The 16,240-nt window shown below is 37.8% G+C and overlaps 1 protein-coding gene across 3 annotated transcripts in view; it reads left to right on the top strand.

The window, feature by feature from the left end:
• The first annotated feature begins 73 nt into the window (after positions 1-73).
• The window catches only part of SMC1B (structural maintenance of chromosomes 1B), a 29,669-nt gene continuing 13,502 nt past the window's right edge, over positions 74-16,240 (top strand). For all 3 annotated transcript variants that reach the window (XM_032446514.1, XM_015870480.2, XM_015870471.2), the window contains exons 1-11: positions 74-294; positions 2,332-2,520; positions 2,827-2,939; positions 4,072-4,275; positions 4,606-4,844; positions 5,238-5,496; positions 6,966-7,106; positions 9,683-9,765; positions 11,007-11,214; positions 12,895-13,080; positions 15,213-15,392. In XM_032446514.1, coding sequence (XP_032302405.1) covers positions 159-294; positions 2,332-2,520; positions 2,827-2,939; positions 4,072-4,275; positions 4,606-4,844; positions 5,238-5,496; positions 6,966-7,106; positions 9,683-9,765; positions 11,007-11,214; positions 12,895-13,080; positions 15,213-15,392 — 1,938 coding nt within the window. In that variant the 5' untranslated portion in view covers positions 74-158. The remainder of the gene's footprint in view (positions 295-2,331; positions 2,521-2,826; positions 2,940-4,071; positions 4,276-4,605; positions 4,845-5,237; positions 5,497-6,965; positions 7,107-9,682; positions 9,766-11,006; positions 11,215-12,894; positions 13,081-15,212; positions 15,393-16,240) is intronic.

Raw genomic sequence — 16,240 nt, 5'->3', positions numbered from 1 at the left:
GGGCGAGGCTGAGCTTGGAGGGGTGTCAGCTTTGCCGTCGTCTGGAGGCCTCCTGCTGTGGGGTTTCTTTCCCTTCGTGTCTCCTTCTGGAAGACAAGCCATTAAAAAAAATACCTGGTGGTTTGAATTTTGTGTGTGGCCGAAGTTGGAAGGGGGGAATGGCCTCTGCACCCACTGCCCAAGGGATGGGCTACCTGAAGCTGCTGATGGTGAAGGACTTCAAGTCCTGGCGTGGGGAGCAGCTTATTGGCCCCTTCATGAGGTTCAACTGTATAATTGGGCCCAATGGATCAGGTAGGAGGCTGGAAAGGGGCATTTGGTGGTTGTGTGTGTCCTCCACTGCTGCCAAGATGGAGGTTTCTGTTGCCTTTGCCCTGCTTTCCCAGGCTTTTTCCCAGTCTTAGTTCTGGGCTCATTTTCAGGTCTCTTCAAGACTCATGAGGAAGAACCCATAACAGCAATTGCATCCAAGTGTGGGCCCAGTAATTGGGCTACCACAGCCCTATTATGGCACCGAATGGGCAGCAGCTTGTCCCCTGAGGAGCAGAACTACATGGTTTTGCACAGGGGATGTAGACTTATGTGGCCTCTTTACAGGGACCTGAGGGCTTTTTTTTTTCTTTTGTCATAAAAGTGTTTTATCATGTCAGTGAATATGTCAGATCATCTTTCAGATTTCCTTGCCCCAGGAGGTGGAGTAATAAAGAGAAACAGTAATGTCTCTTAACTTGTACTATTTGCATTGTGGAAAACAGTATGAAAATCTTCCATCGCATGACTAAGGCAAACTTTAAGGTAGCAGGCTTTGTTAGAGGCAGGGAATTGGTTAGACAGGATTTGGTCTAGATTTGATGAGAAAAATAAATGACATTAAGAAATCCAAGGAAAGCTGTTTGGGTCAAGTTGTGTAATATTTTGAATGCTTTCCCTTTCTCACATTTAGAAAAAATAGCAGTATCACCACCAAACACTTTGGACATAGCAGTTTAGTCCTCAAGAGCCTTTGCTTGTCAGTGTGTCTCAGCATAGTTAGGTGGTGGGTGCTGGAAGTTTTAAAACGGGCTCGTTTCTGCTGAACACGCTATTCAAGCAGATGGGATTTTATTCTTTACTTGGCAGAGAATAAGGCGATGCTCTAATGAGGAGCCACAAGGACAGGCTTAGCATTTGGTCTTAGTTCCCCAGTCCATTAGTTTATGATTTTGGTTTTAGATCCTGCTGCTCCTGCAGCTTACAGGTGGTCTGGCTCAGTCTGTGCTGAGCTCCACATCTTGCCCAGCATCATTATGGCACCTGTTCTTCTCCACCAGCTTTTTCCATTGCTCAGCAACAGCCAAACACTGGTGTATGATACACTGGTGTATGATAAGCACTGTCTGGGATGAAACCCAGGCAGGGGGTTGGTAGAGTGCTGTGCTAAGTCAAGCAGTGGGGGAAAGAAAAAAGTTGTGTTTCGATTCATTGGCTAAATGCAGTCCTGTTAACAATGAAAAATAGGCAGCCTTACTTCCTATTTTGGTAAAGGGAATAAAGAGTAAGTTCACGTAACCAGCTGATGGATTTGATCATATTGCTCTACTAGACTTTTATGTCAACCTATCATACCAGAGATAAATATCCCTTGCTTCACAGTCGTGCCTTATTCACTTCATTGCTTTTTGGCAGCATGTAGCTTTGTGGATAAATATTTTCAAGTCTGAAGCACAGGAAGAGTAATATTTCATCAGAAATCTCTGACGAGCACCTTGAGAACTGAGTAAGAATGACGCCCACTTCTGCTGAATCAGACTGATGCATTGGTTTTGCAAAAATGAGGTCAAATATCCCACTAGGTTTATTTTGTTTTTGTTGCTCTCCCTTTTTTTAATGTTATAGAAAAAAAAATATATTAAGGAAGTTTTGTTACTTATATACCTTAAGTTTACTATGTATTTAATAAGTGGCCCAAGGCAATTCCTCTTCACTCAGTGCAGCCCTAGTAAGACAAAATGTTGGACACCCATGATAAACAAAAAAGGGCTCTGTGAAGTAAGGACTATGATGCTGTTAGTTCAGCATAAGTAATGGCAATAAAATTTGTTCTACTGAGCTAAATAAATAACAGGTAAGTTTTTATGATGGTTTTTATTAAAGACAAGCTTTTTATCTGCTGCCACTGTTGCATTTCAGAAATGTATTTCTTCACTGTGCAATATGTTTTCACCAATGAAATACAGAATTGGAATTATTGAAGGCTTTTGTGCTTACATTTATATTTTTAGCTAATTGTTAATCATATCCCTCCTTCAGTCTCTTCTATGTCAGAGCATTGACTTGTTTGTTTCTTTCTAGGAAAATCTAACATAATGGATGCTGTTAGTTTTGTGCTGTGTGAAAAGATAGCTAATTTGAGAGTTAAAAGTGTTCGAGAACTAATTCATGGAGCTCACGTTGGAAGACCAGTTTCTTCTACAGCAAGTGTGAAGATTGTATACTGTGAAGAAAGTGGGGAAGAAAAGACATTTTCAAGAGTTATCCGTGGTAGGTGGCAGGTTATTTTGGATGTATGTTCTGTCATCTGACACCTAAAAAATAAAGACCCAGAGTAGTTAACTTTGAATTTCAGATTCTTCTTAAAGTCCATCAGCAGTATCTTGATACCAAGTGTAAAAATTGCAGAAAACCTATACTAAGGGTAATGTTAAAAATTAACCAAGGGCTAAGAGAATAGCTGAAGTCCATTTTCCTTGAGGAAATTGCTCAGGGAAAAAAATGTGGAGCAATTTTACCAGTGTTATTTTCTGTTGTACCCTTTTTATGATGATTGTTTTTTCTTTCCTCCTTTAGATGGTTGTTCAGAATATATTTTCAATGATAAGTCTATTACCCGGTCTGCTTACATATCTGAGCTTGAAAAAATAGGTATACTTGTCAAAGCCAGGAATTGTCTTATTTTTCAGGTGAGCGCTTATGGTGTTTCATAAAGAGAATAAGTTTTTGAGATTATTTAATATCTGTAACAGTTATCTCTTTGGTATTCAAGCTAGTTTTGTGATGCTGTTAAGCCAATAAACTTTATCTTGGTCTTATAAAAAAAAATTAAGTCTTCAGAATGGGAATGATAGACCTGAATTGTGCAGGATTACATTAGGAAGAAAGAAGCTAGTTTGGAAGAATGCTTTGATTCTTCAAAATAAGAGGTGTGGGTCTTTACTTTTAAAAGCTTTCACTATTAATTTCTAGAAATGTTATAAATAGGAAAGCATTTGCATCATATAACGTTAATCGAGAGATATGAAAATCTGTATGACTATATTTTAGGTATTGAAAACCCTATTGAATTATTACTTCAAAAGCATTTAATGATACAAGTCATAAACATCATGTGCATATGATGCATAAGCTTATGTGCTCGTGAGTATATTTCACGATTCCCTTCCTTACATTTTACTGAACTGTGATTGTGAAATTCCCAAGGAAGCACTGCTGTTTCTCTTCTACAGAAAACCTGAGTGTGCGTTCTTGTTGTGATCCTAATTTCTATGGTGAGGGCATTTGTCCACCATTACAGCAGACTGAAGTCAGAAAACGTATTGAATAGAGTTTTCTGAATATGATGGTTGTTTTAGGCTAGGGAGGATTTGAAAGCTAATGTATGGACAAAGCTTGTGTGCTTATTAGCTCTGGGAGTTCAAATACACTGACGAGCAATTACACTTTGGAAGTAGCTGGTTTTTTTTCATTGCGAATGTCTTTCTGTTCTCTTAAAGGAGCTAATGAGGTAAACTTTGTTGTTTCTGATACTGCTTACTCTTTTGTTTAGGTAGATTTAATTCGAATGTGAGTTTCTAAGGTAGTATCTGATATTATAAAATTATTAGTAGTGTGACTTGTTGAGTTGGCTAGTTTTTACATTACTGAACTTTTCCTTGGCTTTGAATCTGTAAGTATATATATTCAATAATGCTCATCATTAAAATATCAGGAGATAAACTTGTATTGTGTGCTCTTAGAGAAGAAATTTATCATTCTGTGACATGACCTGCGGTGTTTTGTTTTTGTTTTTTGTATTATTTTGCAATTTTGTTTTAGGGAACAGTAGAGTCGATTGCAATGAAGAAGCCAAAAGAAAGAACTCAACTCTTTGAACAAATCAGTAATTCATGGCAATATGCTGAGGAATATGAAAGAAAAAAGAAAAAAATGCAGCAGGCAGAAGAGGATGCACACTTTAATTATAACAAGAAAAAAAATATTGCAGCAGAACGCAAGCAAGCAAAGTTAGAGAAAGAGGAGGTAACTCAAAGTTACTATTGTTGTGTATTTTTGAGTCTTTTCTGAACTTAGGTAGATGTTAGAGGAAAAAAACAAAACATTTTTCATTTAGTACTTTTTCAATATGCTGTAAAATATGCATTTCTCTATTATTTTAAATATGTTATTATAAAAACTAAATAAATTGAAGAGTAGAGTAGCCAGTATCATTACAGTGAGGGTTGACATAGATACCTGAGTTTTGACAGTGCGCGCTAGTGGTATACAACAGCCTACATCACTTTGGACTTTAGACTACTAGTGATTTTTAAAGCCTTTCTTAAGATAAAAGTGAATTTTTAATGTTGGCAGGCAGAGCATTACCAGATGCTTGTTAGTGAACTGGATGCAGAAAGGATTCAGCTTCAGCTTTTCCAGCTCTATCACAATGAAAGAAGCATTGAATCTCTGAAAGAGAGTTTGAATGAAAAGAATACGGAGGCTAGGATCAAGAAAGACTCCCTTTCTACAGCAGAAGATGACTTTAGAGCAAAGAAAAAGGAGCTTGGTGCACTAAACAGAGACCAACAACACATAGAAAGAGAAATGAAGTAGGTTTTCCAATCAAGTTATCTGATAGTTGAGTTAAAGCATAGTCTGCACTGGGAATTGCTTGGCAGGTGGGCATTTCCTATTGAGGCGAGTAGGGTGATAGCTCCCAATGCTATGGAAGTTGGGTTGTAGCATTTTACTTGAGCAATAGCTAAAGAATGATTTATTATTCTTTCTCCTTTTGCACCCCGCCCCCGCAACCTTGCCAGCATTTTCAGTAGTTTAATTGCTTGTTTGTCGTGAGATTTCAGAATTTTAGGCTGCATTTCTTAAGCTTTTATTTTCAGTGGATCCTTAAAAGTGACATCACTGGGTATGTAATCTTGCAGCTGGAAACTGGTGGCTGGTTTACATGTTTGTTTGAAGGGGTTGTTTTCCTTTTGTTCTTTCAGGACTCTTCAGGCATCCCTGATTCAGCAGAAAGCCCTCTATATAAAAGCAAAGGAAAATACTTCCCACCAAATCAAGAAAGTAGAAATGTCTAAAAGATCTCTAAGGGACAAGGAGAAATACTGTGATAAAGAAAAACAGAACATAAAAGAACTGGAGATGGAATTGCATGATATTGAGAAGCTGTGGAGAGAATTTGAGAAGGAAACTCAAGAGGAGATATTGCTGAGAGTAGAACATGTTGAGCTGAGAGAACGTCAGGTAAATTGGGCGACTGGGAAGCAAAATATAGTTTACTAGTGAAGTCTGAAATCTCCATTGAGGACAAAGAAACTATTTTTATTTTTTTTTCATGAATGACCTGTGATTTACTAGTGTTGAGTTCAAACAGAACTAAATTCTAACTTCTTTTTTTTTTTTTTCTTTTTTTTTCTTCTTTTTTTTCCCCCAGGACAATTTAATAAGTTAAATAGAACTGATTCTTCAGCCTTTTGGGGTAGTGAGACATCTCTTTTCTGGGAAAGAGAGAGATAATGTCAAATTCGGAAGTTTTGAGTGAGGAACAGTTCTAAGAAATGTATCTAAGTTGCATAGAGAGTCATAAATGTGCTATTCTGAGATTAGTGAGGGTGTGTAGTTCAGTAATCAAAATCCATTTTCTAAGTAACGTGAGAGGATACTGGAGGAAGCAATGAATTTCCAGTGAAAAAGAAATTGAGAAGAATTTAATGGAAACTTCAGAAGAGTTGTATGGAAGGACTCTTCTCTGTGGATTGGAGTTATAGCTACATAAATAATTATGTAGGGCTAGGATGAGAGCTCTTCTTGTTTTCTTTTGTTTAGTTTTCCTTCCTTACAGGAGTTCAGATAGTACAGTGCGGGAAGGTAGAAAAAATACCACGTAGGGTCTTGGGGCTGAGAGGATTCACTTTGTGAAATGGCATGTTGCCGTAGTATAGAAGAAATACGTGTTCAGTTAGGAAAGAGATGACAGAAGTTCTCCCAAGGCTTCATATTGTACATCCCGTTTACTGTGGGTCAGAGTCTAATGCTGAGGTAACTTACTTGTATTATTATAAGTTTTAGAAGGAAAGTACAATATTCTTTTATTGTAAATTCACATTTTGAAAGTCTGTCTTCGAAACCATTTGCCCAGAAACTCCTCTGTACTCAAGTACTTGCTTCTGTCCTTCACTTTCTTTTCCACAAAATATTTTCTGATCAATTAACAGAGAACCTGAAGAGTTGCTTATTTACCACGTGAATGTTATTTTGCACCTTGAATAGATCTCTTAAATTAGTCATAACTTGGTGGGATTGCTTCAAGTACCATTTTTTGTGTTAACCTTAAATGTAGATTTGGTAACCCTGAAATGCTGCGATAGAATGGTACAATAATAAATTCAAAGCCTGTACTAATTTTGGACTGAACAAAGGCATTGTTTTAAACTTAATATTCACTGTAAAGTACCGTAAACTTGATAAAACAGGAATTGCTAAAAGTCAGACTAGTTAGTGCCTGTGGTCTTACTTTAGTGATTCTACAATTCTAAGAGTAAACTTTGAACTGAATCTTCCCTTAATAAAATATAATGGATGGAAAGGCCTGCAGAATTCAGTATCTTTCATAATATTAATTTTGATAAGGTAGGAAATAACTATTTGAGAGTATAAAAACAGGAGTTGTTTCATTTTCAGTGCATTGATTTTATTTTTTGTTTTTTCTTCAGCTGGAGCGCTACAAAGAACTAAAGGAAATAGTAAGGAGGAAGGTAGCTACACTAACGCAGCAGCTAGGTAAACTTCGTTGGGAGCAAAAAGCAGATGAAGAAAGGATGAAACTTTATCAGAGGAAGAAAAAAGATATTAAGGTATTTGTATCAAGCTAGAATTCTGCTTTAAGGGAAAAAAAATGTACTTCTGCACCTCTGCCTCTGGTATGAATGCCTACCTAAATGTGTAAAATGCTCTGACAGAAATCCTTGGCAAAGGAGATACATTGCAAGTATTAATACAGTTCTCATATTGCAGCAGGTTTAGAAAAATGACTTTTTTTTCTTTTTTTTTTCTTTTTTTTTTTCTTTTTTTTTTCCCAGAGAATGATTGCATGGGTCCATACTTAGGATTGCTTTGAACAGTCTGGCTCTGGCATCAGTTACTTAGGGCATGTACATAACTCTAAGAAGTTCCTGGTTTTATAAATGTAGTTCTTTCTGAAGTTCCCTAGCACTCTTTATCTGTATGATTGTCATCCCCTTTTGAGGCTTAGTTTGTTTACAGCAGCTGAAATAGTTCAGATGGGACTTGAAGAACCAGAATAAGAGAGATGGAGAATCATGGTGATCACTCTGGTATTGCAGGTCAGAGAACATGCCTGTGAATATACATATTTGGTATCATTTTGCTTCTGATGTACATCATTGCATAGCGGACTATGCACTCTTAGAAAGATTAGGTTTGGAGGAGATTCTTATGTTCTGAGAACTCAAATTAGTCAGATGAGATGTTACCAGTTCTAAAAGTCCTGACATCTAATACAAAAAAGACAGGGATCTCTTAGAGTCCAGATGAGGGCCATAAAGATGGTGAAGGGCCTCATTTCCCCTATGAGGAGAGACTAAGTGAACTGGGTCTGTTTAGCCTTGAGAAAAGAAGGCTGAGAGGGGATTTGATCCAGGTTTATAAATACTTGAGGTGTGGGGGCCATAGTGGTGAGGCTGGTCTCTTTTCAGTAGTGCATGGGGATAGGACTAGGGGTAATGGGATGAAACTACAGCATAGGAAGTTCCGCACAAATGTACGGAAGATCTTCTTTACAGTGAGGGTGACAGAGCACTGGAACAGGCTGCCCAGGGAGGTGGTGGAGTCTCCTTCTCGAGATATTCAAGACCTGCCTGGATGCCTACCTGTGTGACATGGTGTAGGGAGCCTGCTTTGGCAGGGGGGTTGGACTCGATGATCTCTAGAGGTCCTTTCCAACCCCTACAATTCTGTGATTCTGTAATTGTTCTAAATACAAATTTGCTTGTAGAGAAAATTGAGTGTGAAGTCATCCTTGCCATCAGACTTAAGGTAATGCTTGTACATCTGTTTGCTGTTTATATTACACTACCTTTTCTTGTTGAAGGACTAGTTACCAGAAGAAACTATTTACTGACTAGAAGTGAAATCAATTCCATTCCTTGTGCTTCTGAAACTCCACAAATCATATTTTAGCATTCAGAATGAAATAAGGGATGCTGAGAGTTCATAAAATGCATGTCTGACCATTCAGAGTTGGCATTACTCATTCATGCTATTGACAGCTGGTAGTTATTCCCCACATTCAGATATGCATGTGATTGCATCAAGCATATAGTGCCAGTGTAAGTAAGATGGTGGTATTCAATTACACTAGTGAGTCACCATGCTATTGGGGTTGGAGCACTTGGCATATTAGGAGAGGTTGTTTGAGCTGTATCTCTTCATCCTGTAGAAAGAAAAGTGAAGAGGAAAACTTAGTGCTAACTGCTTGTATGAGTGACTTTCCTTTGCATCAACTGGTGAGCTAGGCAAGCTCCAGAGATCCCGTTAAGTGTTATGTATATGAAATTTCAGCTAAAATAAGATTAAACTTAGTGCTTCTGTATTTTGCCCGGAAATCCACTTATCTCCTTCAGATCTCTGGAGATACTCAAGACCCATTTGGATGCCTGCCTGTGCAGCCTGCTGTAAGAGGCCTGATTTGCAGTGGGGGGTGAATTTGATGATCTCTAAAGGCCCCTTCCAGCCCCAACAGTTCTGTGATTCTGTGAAACGCAGATAGCAGATAATTAGTGTGCAATGCTAGAAAATCTATCTTTAAAAGACAAGTGATTGAAAGAGATCAATATGTTTAGAATAGTAGATGATGGAGATATGTAAGATTTTTCTTGAAAGGAAACAGAAGGTCTTGAGGATTTCAAAAGTTATGACTTAATAAAATACTTAAGTAACTTTATGTTTTTCTTTTACTTGCTGTAGTTTATGGATTTCCATTCAGCTTAAGTGACTAAAAAGACTTGTCTCATTGTTGGTTTGGTTTTGCTAATACAACTTCATGTGTTCTTCCTGGGATAAAGCTTTTATTAACCTTTTGAATAGAAGAGAATCTTTTTTATTGTGTGTTTTAAAAGCTGTAATTCACTACTACTGTGTTTAAAATTGTTTCCTATGATATGAGGCATTATCTGAACTGTTGCTGAACACAAAAAATACAGTAGCATCCTTGGTAAGGTGAATTATTTTGTTGTTTGTGGTGTGGCTTATCTACTGATGAGAAAGATACTATTTCTTTAGCACGTGATACATAAAAGGAAGAATAGGTAACATTTTAGTGCTTAAACTGAATTAAGAGCTTTGTGTCTTGTTGAAAAAAATTAGTATTTTTCATTTGTTTTTATAACACAGTCTATTTGTGATTGCCCAGGAAACCATTGTACAGACTGAGGAACAGATAGAAGAATATAAGAAAAAAGTAGAGAAGTTGGAAGAATATACGAAGAAATGCACGTATGTTTAAAAATGAAAAACTGTTTTTTTATATTATGTATTTTCAGGTGTTGGTTATTTTTGCTGTGATGTTAATATTTCAGTTACTTTATCGTTAAATTTTAATTATTGTGTATATTAGGAATTATCATGACTCATTCATTGTTTGAAACAGTTTTATTGTTCCTTATGTTTGTGGGTGTGTAGGTTATGTCACTGTGGGTAGAGTTTGAGGCTGTTAATGGACAAATTCTCGGTGAGAGAATAGAGCATTTCTGTAGTGCTACTTTAGAAACGAGTTAATATCAATCTTGTGCATTAGAAACTTATGTTAATTCTTATTCCTTGTCTCTCTGTTTCCTGTGTGGTTTTCATTCTTTATGAAATAGAGGATGCAAGCTCTACACTGAGCAGCCTGATCCAGCTTTTATGTTAGTCATGTGTTCTGCAAGAAGTCAGGGTAGATATTTTTGGAGATTTCTTTCAACCCGTCTTCTTCTGCGCATCTGCAACATGTGCTTTGACTTAGTGATGCTGTCTGTGTACTGAACAAAGTTCTGCTGTGGACAGAGAGCAACCGATCCATTGTGACTATGATGAAAAAAATTATTTTAATCAAGTAGTTTATAGTAGAGTCTTTGGAAGGTTGCAAAATGTATTATATGTGAACATTTTCAGGCATTTTATTTTTTACAGTATCAGACCTTTTATTAGTAGCAGGTAAAATAGTACATTTTAATATACACACAGCCATATATGCTCACTTGAACTTAATTTTGAAACCTTAAAAGATGTGAAACTGTGCAACTCAGTAATTGACTTGCTTCATGAGGGCTGCTCCAAAAGCAGTGCCTGCTATTTTACTGTGTTGGCCCTCAACACTGGAGGCAGATGTTGGTAGAATGGCAACAATGGTTGAACCTTCCTGCCAATATATAGATAGGTTTTGTTGCTGTGCAACAGATGGCAGCAGAGGGGCATGCTGACAAAACAGCATCTGGCATGGACGTGTGTATGAAACAAAGGTGTGGAGTTGGAATTTCTTCATGCTGAAAAAATTGCACTCATTGACATTCACTGATGTTTGTGCAGGGTTTATGGAGACAAAACAGTGAATGTTAGCACAGTGAGGGTATGGGTGGTGCATTTCACCAGTAATTTTTTATATAATCTGTGACCATAGAATTATTTTAATATTATAAGCTGAAAGCTTGTATAATTGAAAAAGTAAAGAGCTTTACTGTTTTTGCTTCTGTTCGAAGTGAGTCACTGACAGAAGAAAAAAAGAAGGAGGAAATGCTAGCTGAGGAAATGGAGAATTCAACAAGACGAATAGCTGAAGTGAATGAAGAACTGAACAAAGTAGTCGGTGAACTACAGAATGCCAGAATTGATTACCATGAGGGAAAGCGTCAGCAAATGAGAGCAGAGATCGTTGAAAGTCTTAAAAGACTGTATCCAGATTCTGTGGTAATTGAATGGCCTCATTTAAATGCCTTATTTCAGTATTACAAACTGAGAACTATGCTTTAGTGTGACTAAGCAGCTAGAGTGAACTGGACTGTCCTGTATGTTATTTTCAGCTTAAGTGCACCTGGCAAAATATAATGATAGAATTATTTCTGTTGGATTGAACTTCATAAGGTCACCTGGTCTGGCTCCCCTGCAGGGACATCTATAACTACGTCATCTTGCTCAGATCCCAGTCCAGATTTTTATTTTCCTGCATGATTTGCCTTTGCTTAGTATATACCATATTTTACTGAAATTACTTTTAGGTGGTATATGTTTTGTAGATTCTGGTATTGCATTTTCTTAAGACCTCAGAATTTACCAAGGTTGTTTTATGACTTAAATCATTTTATAGACACTTTTAAAGATAACTTCTGATATTACTACTTGGAGTTGTTTCCACCTCTTTAATACATCTAATCAATTGCATAGGTGATTTCCAGGTATATCTTTGTGTATATGTCCTCATTCATTCTCATTTGAGACGTACAGCCTAGGGTTCCCCATTTGAAAATAATGCTTATAAGGTGAAATCTGTGGTTCTTTATTCTAGCACTGCAGGTGACCCAGGCGACAGGAATTGGACTGAGTGTTGCCTAGGGGAGATCCGTTGTTGAAGGTGCTCTTAATCATTTTCTTCCAGGAGCTGTGAATTTAAGAGTGCTCGCCAATAGAATGGCTTCAAACAAATGAAAGATGGATAAGTTGAATCATCATCATGTAAGGTGGCAGCGTTGCTTTTGAGCTGCTCCTTACACTCTGACGTATTAATTCCAGATGAGTTAATACAGTCCAAATTAAAGTCTCGGGCTGAAAGGGTCATGACAGATTTCACCTTCTTGTAATCCACTCAGTCAGAACTGGGGGAAATTTTGAATTAATTAATTTTGAAGGTAGTAATGGTTTACTGCTTCTAAATGCTTAGATCTAAAATATTAAAGTTGGTGTACTCCTATTGAAAGATTCTTTTAGTAGTTGGTGAACGTTCAAAGTACTGGAATAGCCATGCAGCACTGCTGTGAGAGTGCCTTTTCACTGATTTGACTGATCAGCAAAATGAATATCACAGCTTATTTCAGTTTTTATCATTCCTGCATCAGTAGATTGGCAATATTACTATTTTTTGAATAGTTGGTTGGACTGCCCATATTTATTTCCTTATAATGGTCAGAGTATGTATTAGTGCATGGCTTCAGTCTTTCAGAGAAAGGTCAACTGTATCTGAAGTTTCATTATAAAAACAAAAGATCTCTAGGGAGCACATACAGCAAATTAAGTTGTTCTAGGACCATATTATGGGTTAAAGCTATTGTTGAATGATAGTGAATGTGAATATATTTGTGAAACTTGAAGGAATACTTGTGGCTTGTAAGTGATTTTTTGTGGTAGGTATTTGTTTTATCACAGTGATATCTGATCATAGTTGAATTTGCTTTTATCTGCAGCAAATACTCAGTGGTTACTGAGATTTACTGTCATTCTGTAGAAACTGTTTTTCTGTCATGCACCCATTGCATGAAAGCACAGATTATAGACATGTAATACATTTTACTTCTGCTACTTAAGAATCTTGCATGCAGAAGTACTAATTGATATCTATAATTAAGTTTTTATTTATCTATGTATATTTATTTTCAGTTTGGAAGATTGCTTGACCTGTGCCATCCTATTCATAAGAAATATCAGCTTGCCGTTACCAAAGTATTCAGCAAATATGTGACTGCTATTGTTGTTGCCACTGAAAAAACAGCAAGAGATTGCATTCAGTTTCTAAAACAAGAACGAGCTGAACCTGAAACATTCCTTGCTTTGGATTACCTTGAGGCAAGTATAATTTTCCTATCATCAGCAAGTTAATACACTTGTAAATTTTAATGCTGGCTCATTTAAGCTAACTTAAACAGGCTTAGGTGCTGAGGGAAAGCCAGCATGTTTTGAGAGCCACCGTATAGCTTGAAAAATGTAATAATATCTTCCACCTATAAACTTAGATGTTTTGTGTGGAAATAGTATCACAAACCAGTTAAGTTTGGATGTCATCTTGTACAACCACCCTGCTCAAGCAGGGCCAACTTCAGCAGGCTGCCCAAGTGATTGCTGAAAATCTTCAAGGGTGGTGACTCCACAGCCTCTCTGGGCAGTCTGGTTCATTGCTTGGTCACCCACACAGGAAAGAAATGTTCTCTGGTGTTCACATGAAACCTCCTGTGTTCCAGTTTGTGCCTGCTGCCTCTTGTTTTGTTGCTGGGCACCACAAGAACAAAACAAAACACCATGATTCTGTAGTCTTTATACCTTCCCTTTAGATATGTGTCCATGCAAGTGATATCTGCCTTAAGCTGTGTATTCTCCATCCTAAACAAGCCTAGGTGTCTTAGCATTTCCTCTGAGGGAAGATATTCCAGTCCCTTTAGTCATCTTAGCATCCCTTTGTTGTACTCTGTTCAGCAGCTCCTTGTATGTCTTTTACTGGTGAGCCCAGGCCTGGGCAGTTTTCTCTTCAGCAGTGCTGAGGAGAGGGGAAGGATCACCTGCCTCAGCCTGCTGGCAACATTTCTTCCAGTTCAGCCTAAGATGCCGTTAACCTTCTTCTCTCCAAGGGCCGGTTACTGTCTTATGTTCAACTTCATGTCTACTAGGACTCTTGTTCTTTTCTGCCAGACTGCTTTTCTCTATTTTTTTTTCTGATGTCAGCCCATAGAGTGTACTGGAGCACGGGGTAATTCCTCCCCAGGGATAGGACTTCATACTTAAGTTTGTTAAATTTTAAGAAGTTCCTCACTGACCAGCTGTCTAGCCTTGTCTAGGTTCATCTGGAGGAATGCATGACCATCTGGCCAGCCAGCCATTCCTCCAAGTTCTGTGCCATCTGCAAACTTCCTGAAGGTGCCCTTTGTATGTTTTCTTTTTCTCACTTCTTTTTTTTTTCTTTTGATTATTACTTTTTTCCTTTTGCCAGTAATGAATTGTTCTTCCATGGCATTTTTGCTTGACTTACTTTGCTTGATGGTATGGGCCACTCTTGGGGGAATGATCTTTGATAATAAACTAACATTTGTGGACCACTCTTCCATTCAGAGCCTTGTCCCTTGGGACTCTTCCAAACAGATCCTTGAAGGGACCAAAATATGTTTTATTGAAGTCCAGCACAATGATCTTGTTTTTATGTCCTACTCTGTTCGCATGGGTTCCTGAGTTCCCCTATCTCATTCTTGATCATTACAACCAAGGTTGCCTTCTATCTGCAGGTCACCAATGAACCTCTTCTTGTTGTTGATTGTGAGGTCCAGTAGAGCTCCACTCCTCTTAGGCTTCTCCCTTGCTTTTTGTGAGGAAGTTGTCAATGATCTTCAGGAACCTCCTGAATTACACACATCCTTTTCTTTCTTGAGCAGATAACAGCCTTAATCCACGTTGTCTTCGTGGTGAAGTATCCTTTTGCAGACACCCACTATAGTGTAACACATACTTTCTCTTCTTTCTTTTTATTTTCCACATCCTTACCAAAATTCTGTCTTAGAGTTCACTCATCTCCAAGCAGAGCTCTGCAGTGCAGCTGTTTCCTCACATACAGGGCAGCTCCAGCTCACATTCACAAACTTGCCACCCTCAAAAGACTGTGTCTCCATTGCAGTGCTCTGATCATGTGAGCCATCTCACCATGTCTACATGGTGCCAAGATTGCTGCCACGCAACTACATATAGATGTCTTAAATTCATTGTGTTTATTTCTTATGGTGCATGTCTTAGTTTATGCGCACGTCATGTACAGTAAGAGTCATTTTATAAGTTCCAGGACTGGTACTGCACATGGAACATGCAAAACAGATGTTTCTAGTCTTTTAGCAGTTGATACCTATACTGTTGACTTATGTATCTTGTTTCCAGACCATTGAGATTTGGACATGGTTTGCTATTACAGCATGAGTTTTGAACAATGCATATTTGTTTTAAAGGTCAAGCCCATCAATGAGAGGTTGAGAGAGATAAAAGGAGCTAAAATGATAGTGGATGTTGTGCAAACTTCATTTCCTCCATTGAAAAAAGTGATTCAGTTTGTGAGTGGGAATGGCTTGGTCTGTGAAACAGTTAAAGAAGCGAGACATATAGCATTTGATGGACCGGTGAGATTGACGGTAAGAAGATCAATTTGCTTGCATGTGTTATGTACTTGATGCCATTTAAATAATATTTCTGTAAACATCCCACAAACTACTGCAGAAAAACACAAAAATGATGGTGTGCTGTTTAAACTGCTCCTACATAAACCACCAGGTATTGCACATGTTTACTTTTTCCTCTCTATGGTACATATAAATGATTCCCTAGGAAAAGGAAATGAAAAAGATTTTTAGTGTCCAGATGTATTTCTTGAGATGGTCCTTTACTAATGGAAGGAAGGATGAGGGAATCTCTATCTTTTAGACAGTTGCAGATGTAGACTATAAATGTATGAGGCAGCTTTTTTCTCTTTTCATTCCATTTTTTCTTTTTAGCTATATCTGTTGTCTATAGAGCACTTTTATGTTCTTACTCAGCCTTTCAAAAATGCTGGTTGAAGCAGCTCTGGGTTGAAGATGAACGTGAAGTCATGTTTTCTTGAAATTAACTCCCCCCAAACTCCGTTTTCTTTACTGAAATTTACGTTTTCTTTTTACAGATGAGCTGTTTGTTTTTCCAGCTGCCTAGATTTCCTCCTCTCCATTATCACCTTGCTTGTTTTACTTTTCTGACCTGGCTATAGCCGTCACTGCCAATGTACACAAATCCCTCATTAATTTCCTAAACGCAAGGAAATGAGAGCATTTCATTTCCCTTTTTGATCCGTTGTAATAATACCAAAATGTGACCTGTGCCAAGAAACAGCAGGTTTTTTTTGTGGCTTAGTGTACTTCACGTTAACAGATTTTGGAACAGGGTAGAAGTACGGAGTCCCAGCTAACATGCATTTGTCGCTTTCTTAACCACCATATTTTGGTGCTCT

Source organism: Coturnix japonica, chromosome 1 (genome assembly GCF_001577835.2).
Source record: "Coturnix japonica isolate 7356 chromosome 1, Coturnix japonica 2.1, whole genome shotgun sequence".
Classification (NCBI taxonomy): domain Eukaryota; kingdom Metazoa; phylum Chordata; class Aves; order Galliformes; family Phasianidae; genus Coturnix; species Coturnix japonica.
Note: the sequence above shows the minus strand (reverse complement) of the source record. Positions and strands in the feature narration are given on the sequence as shown.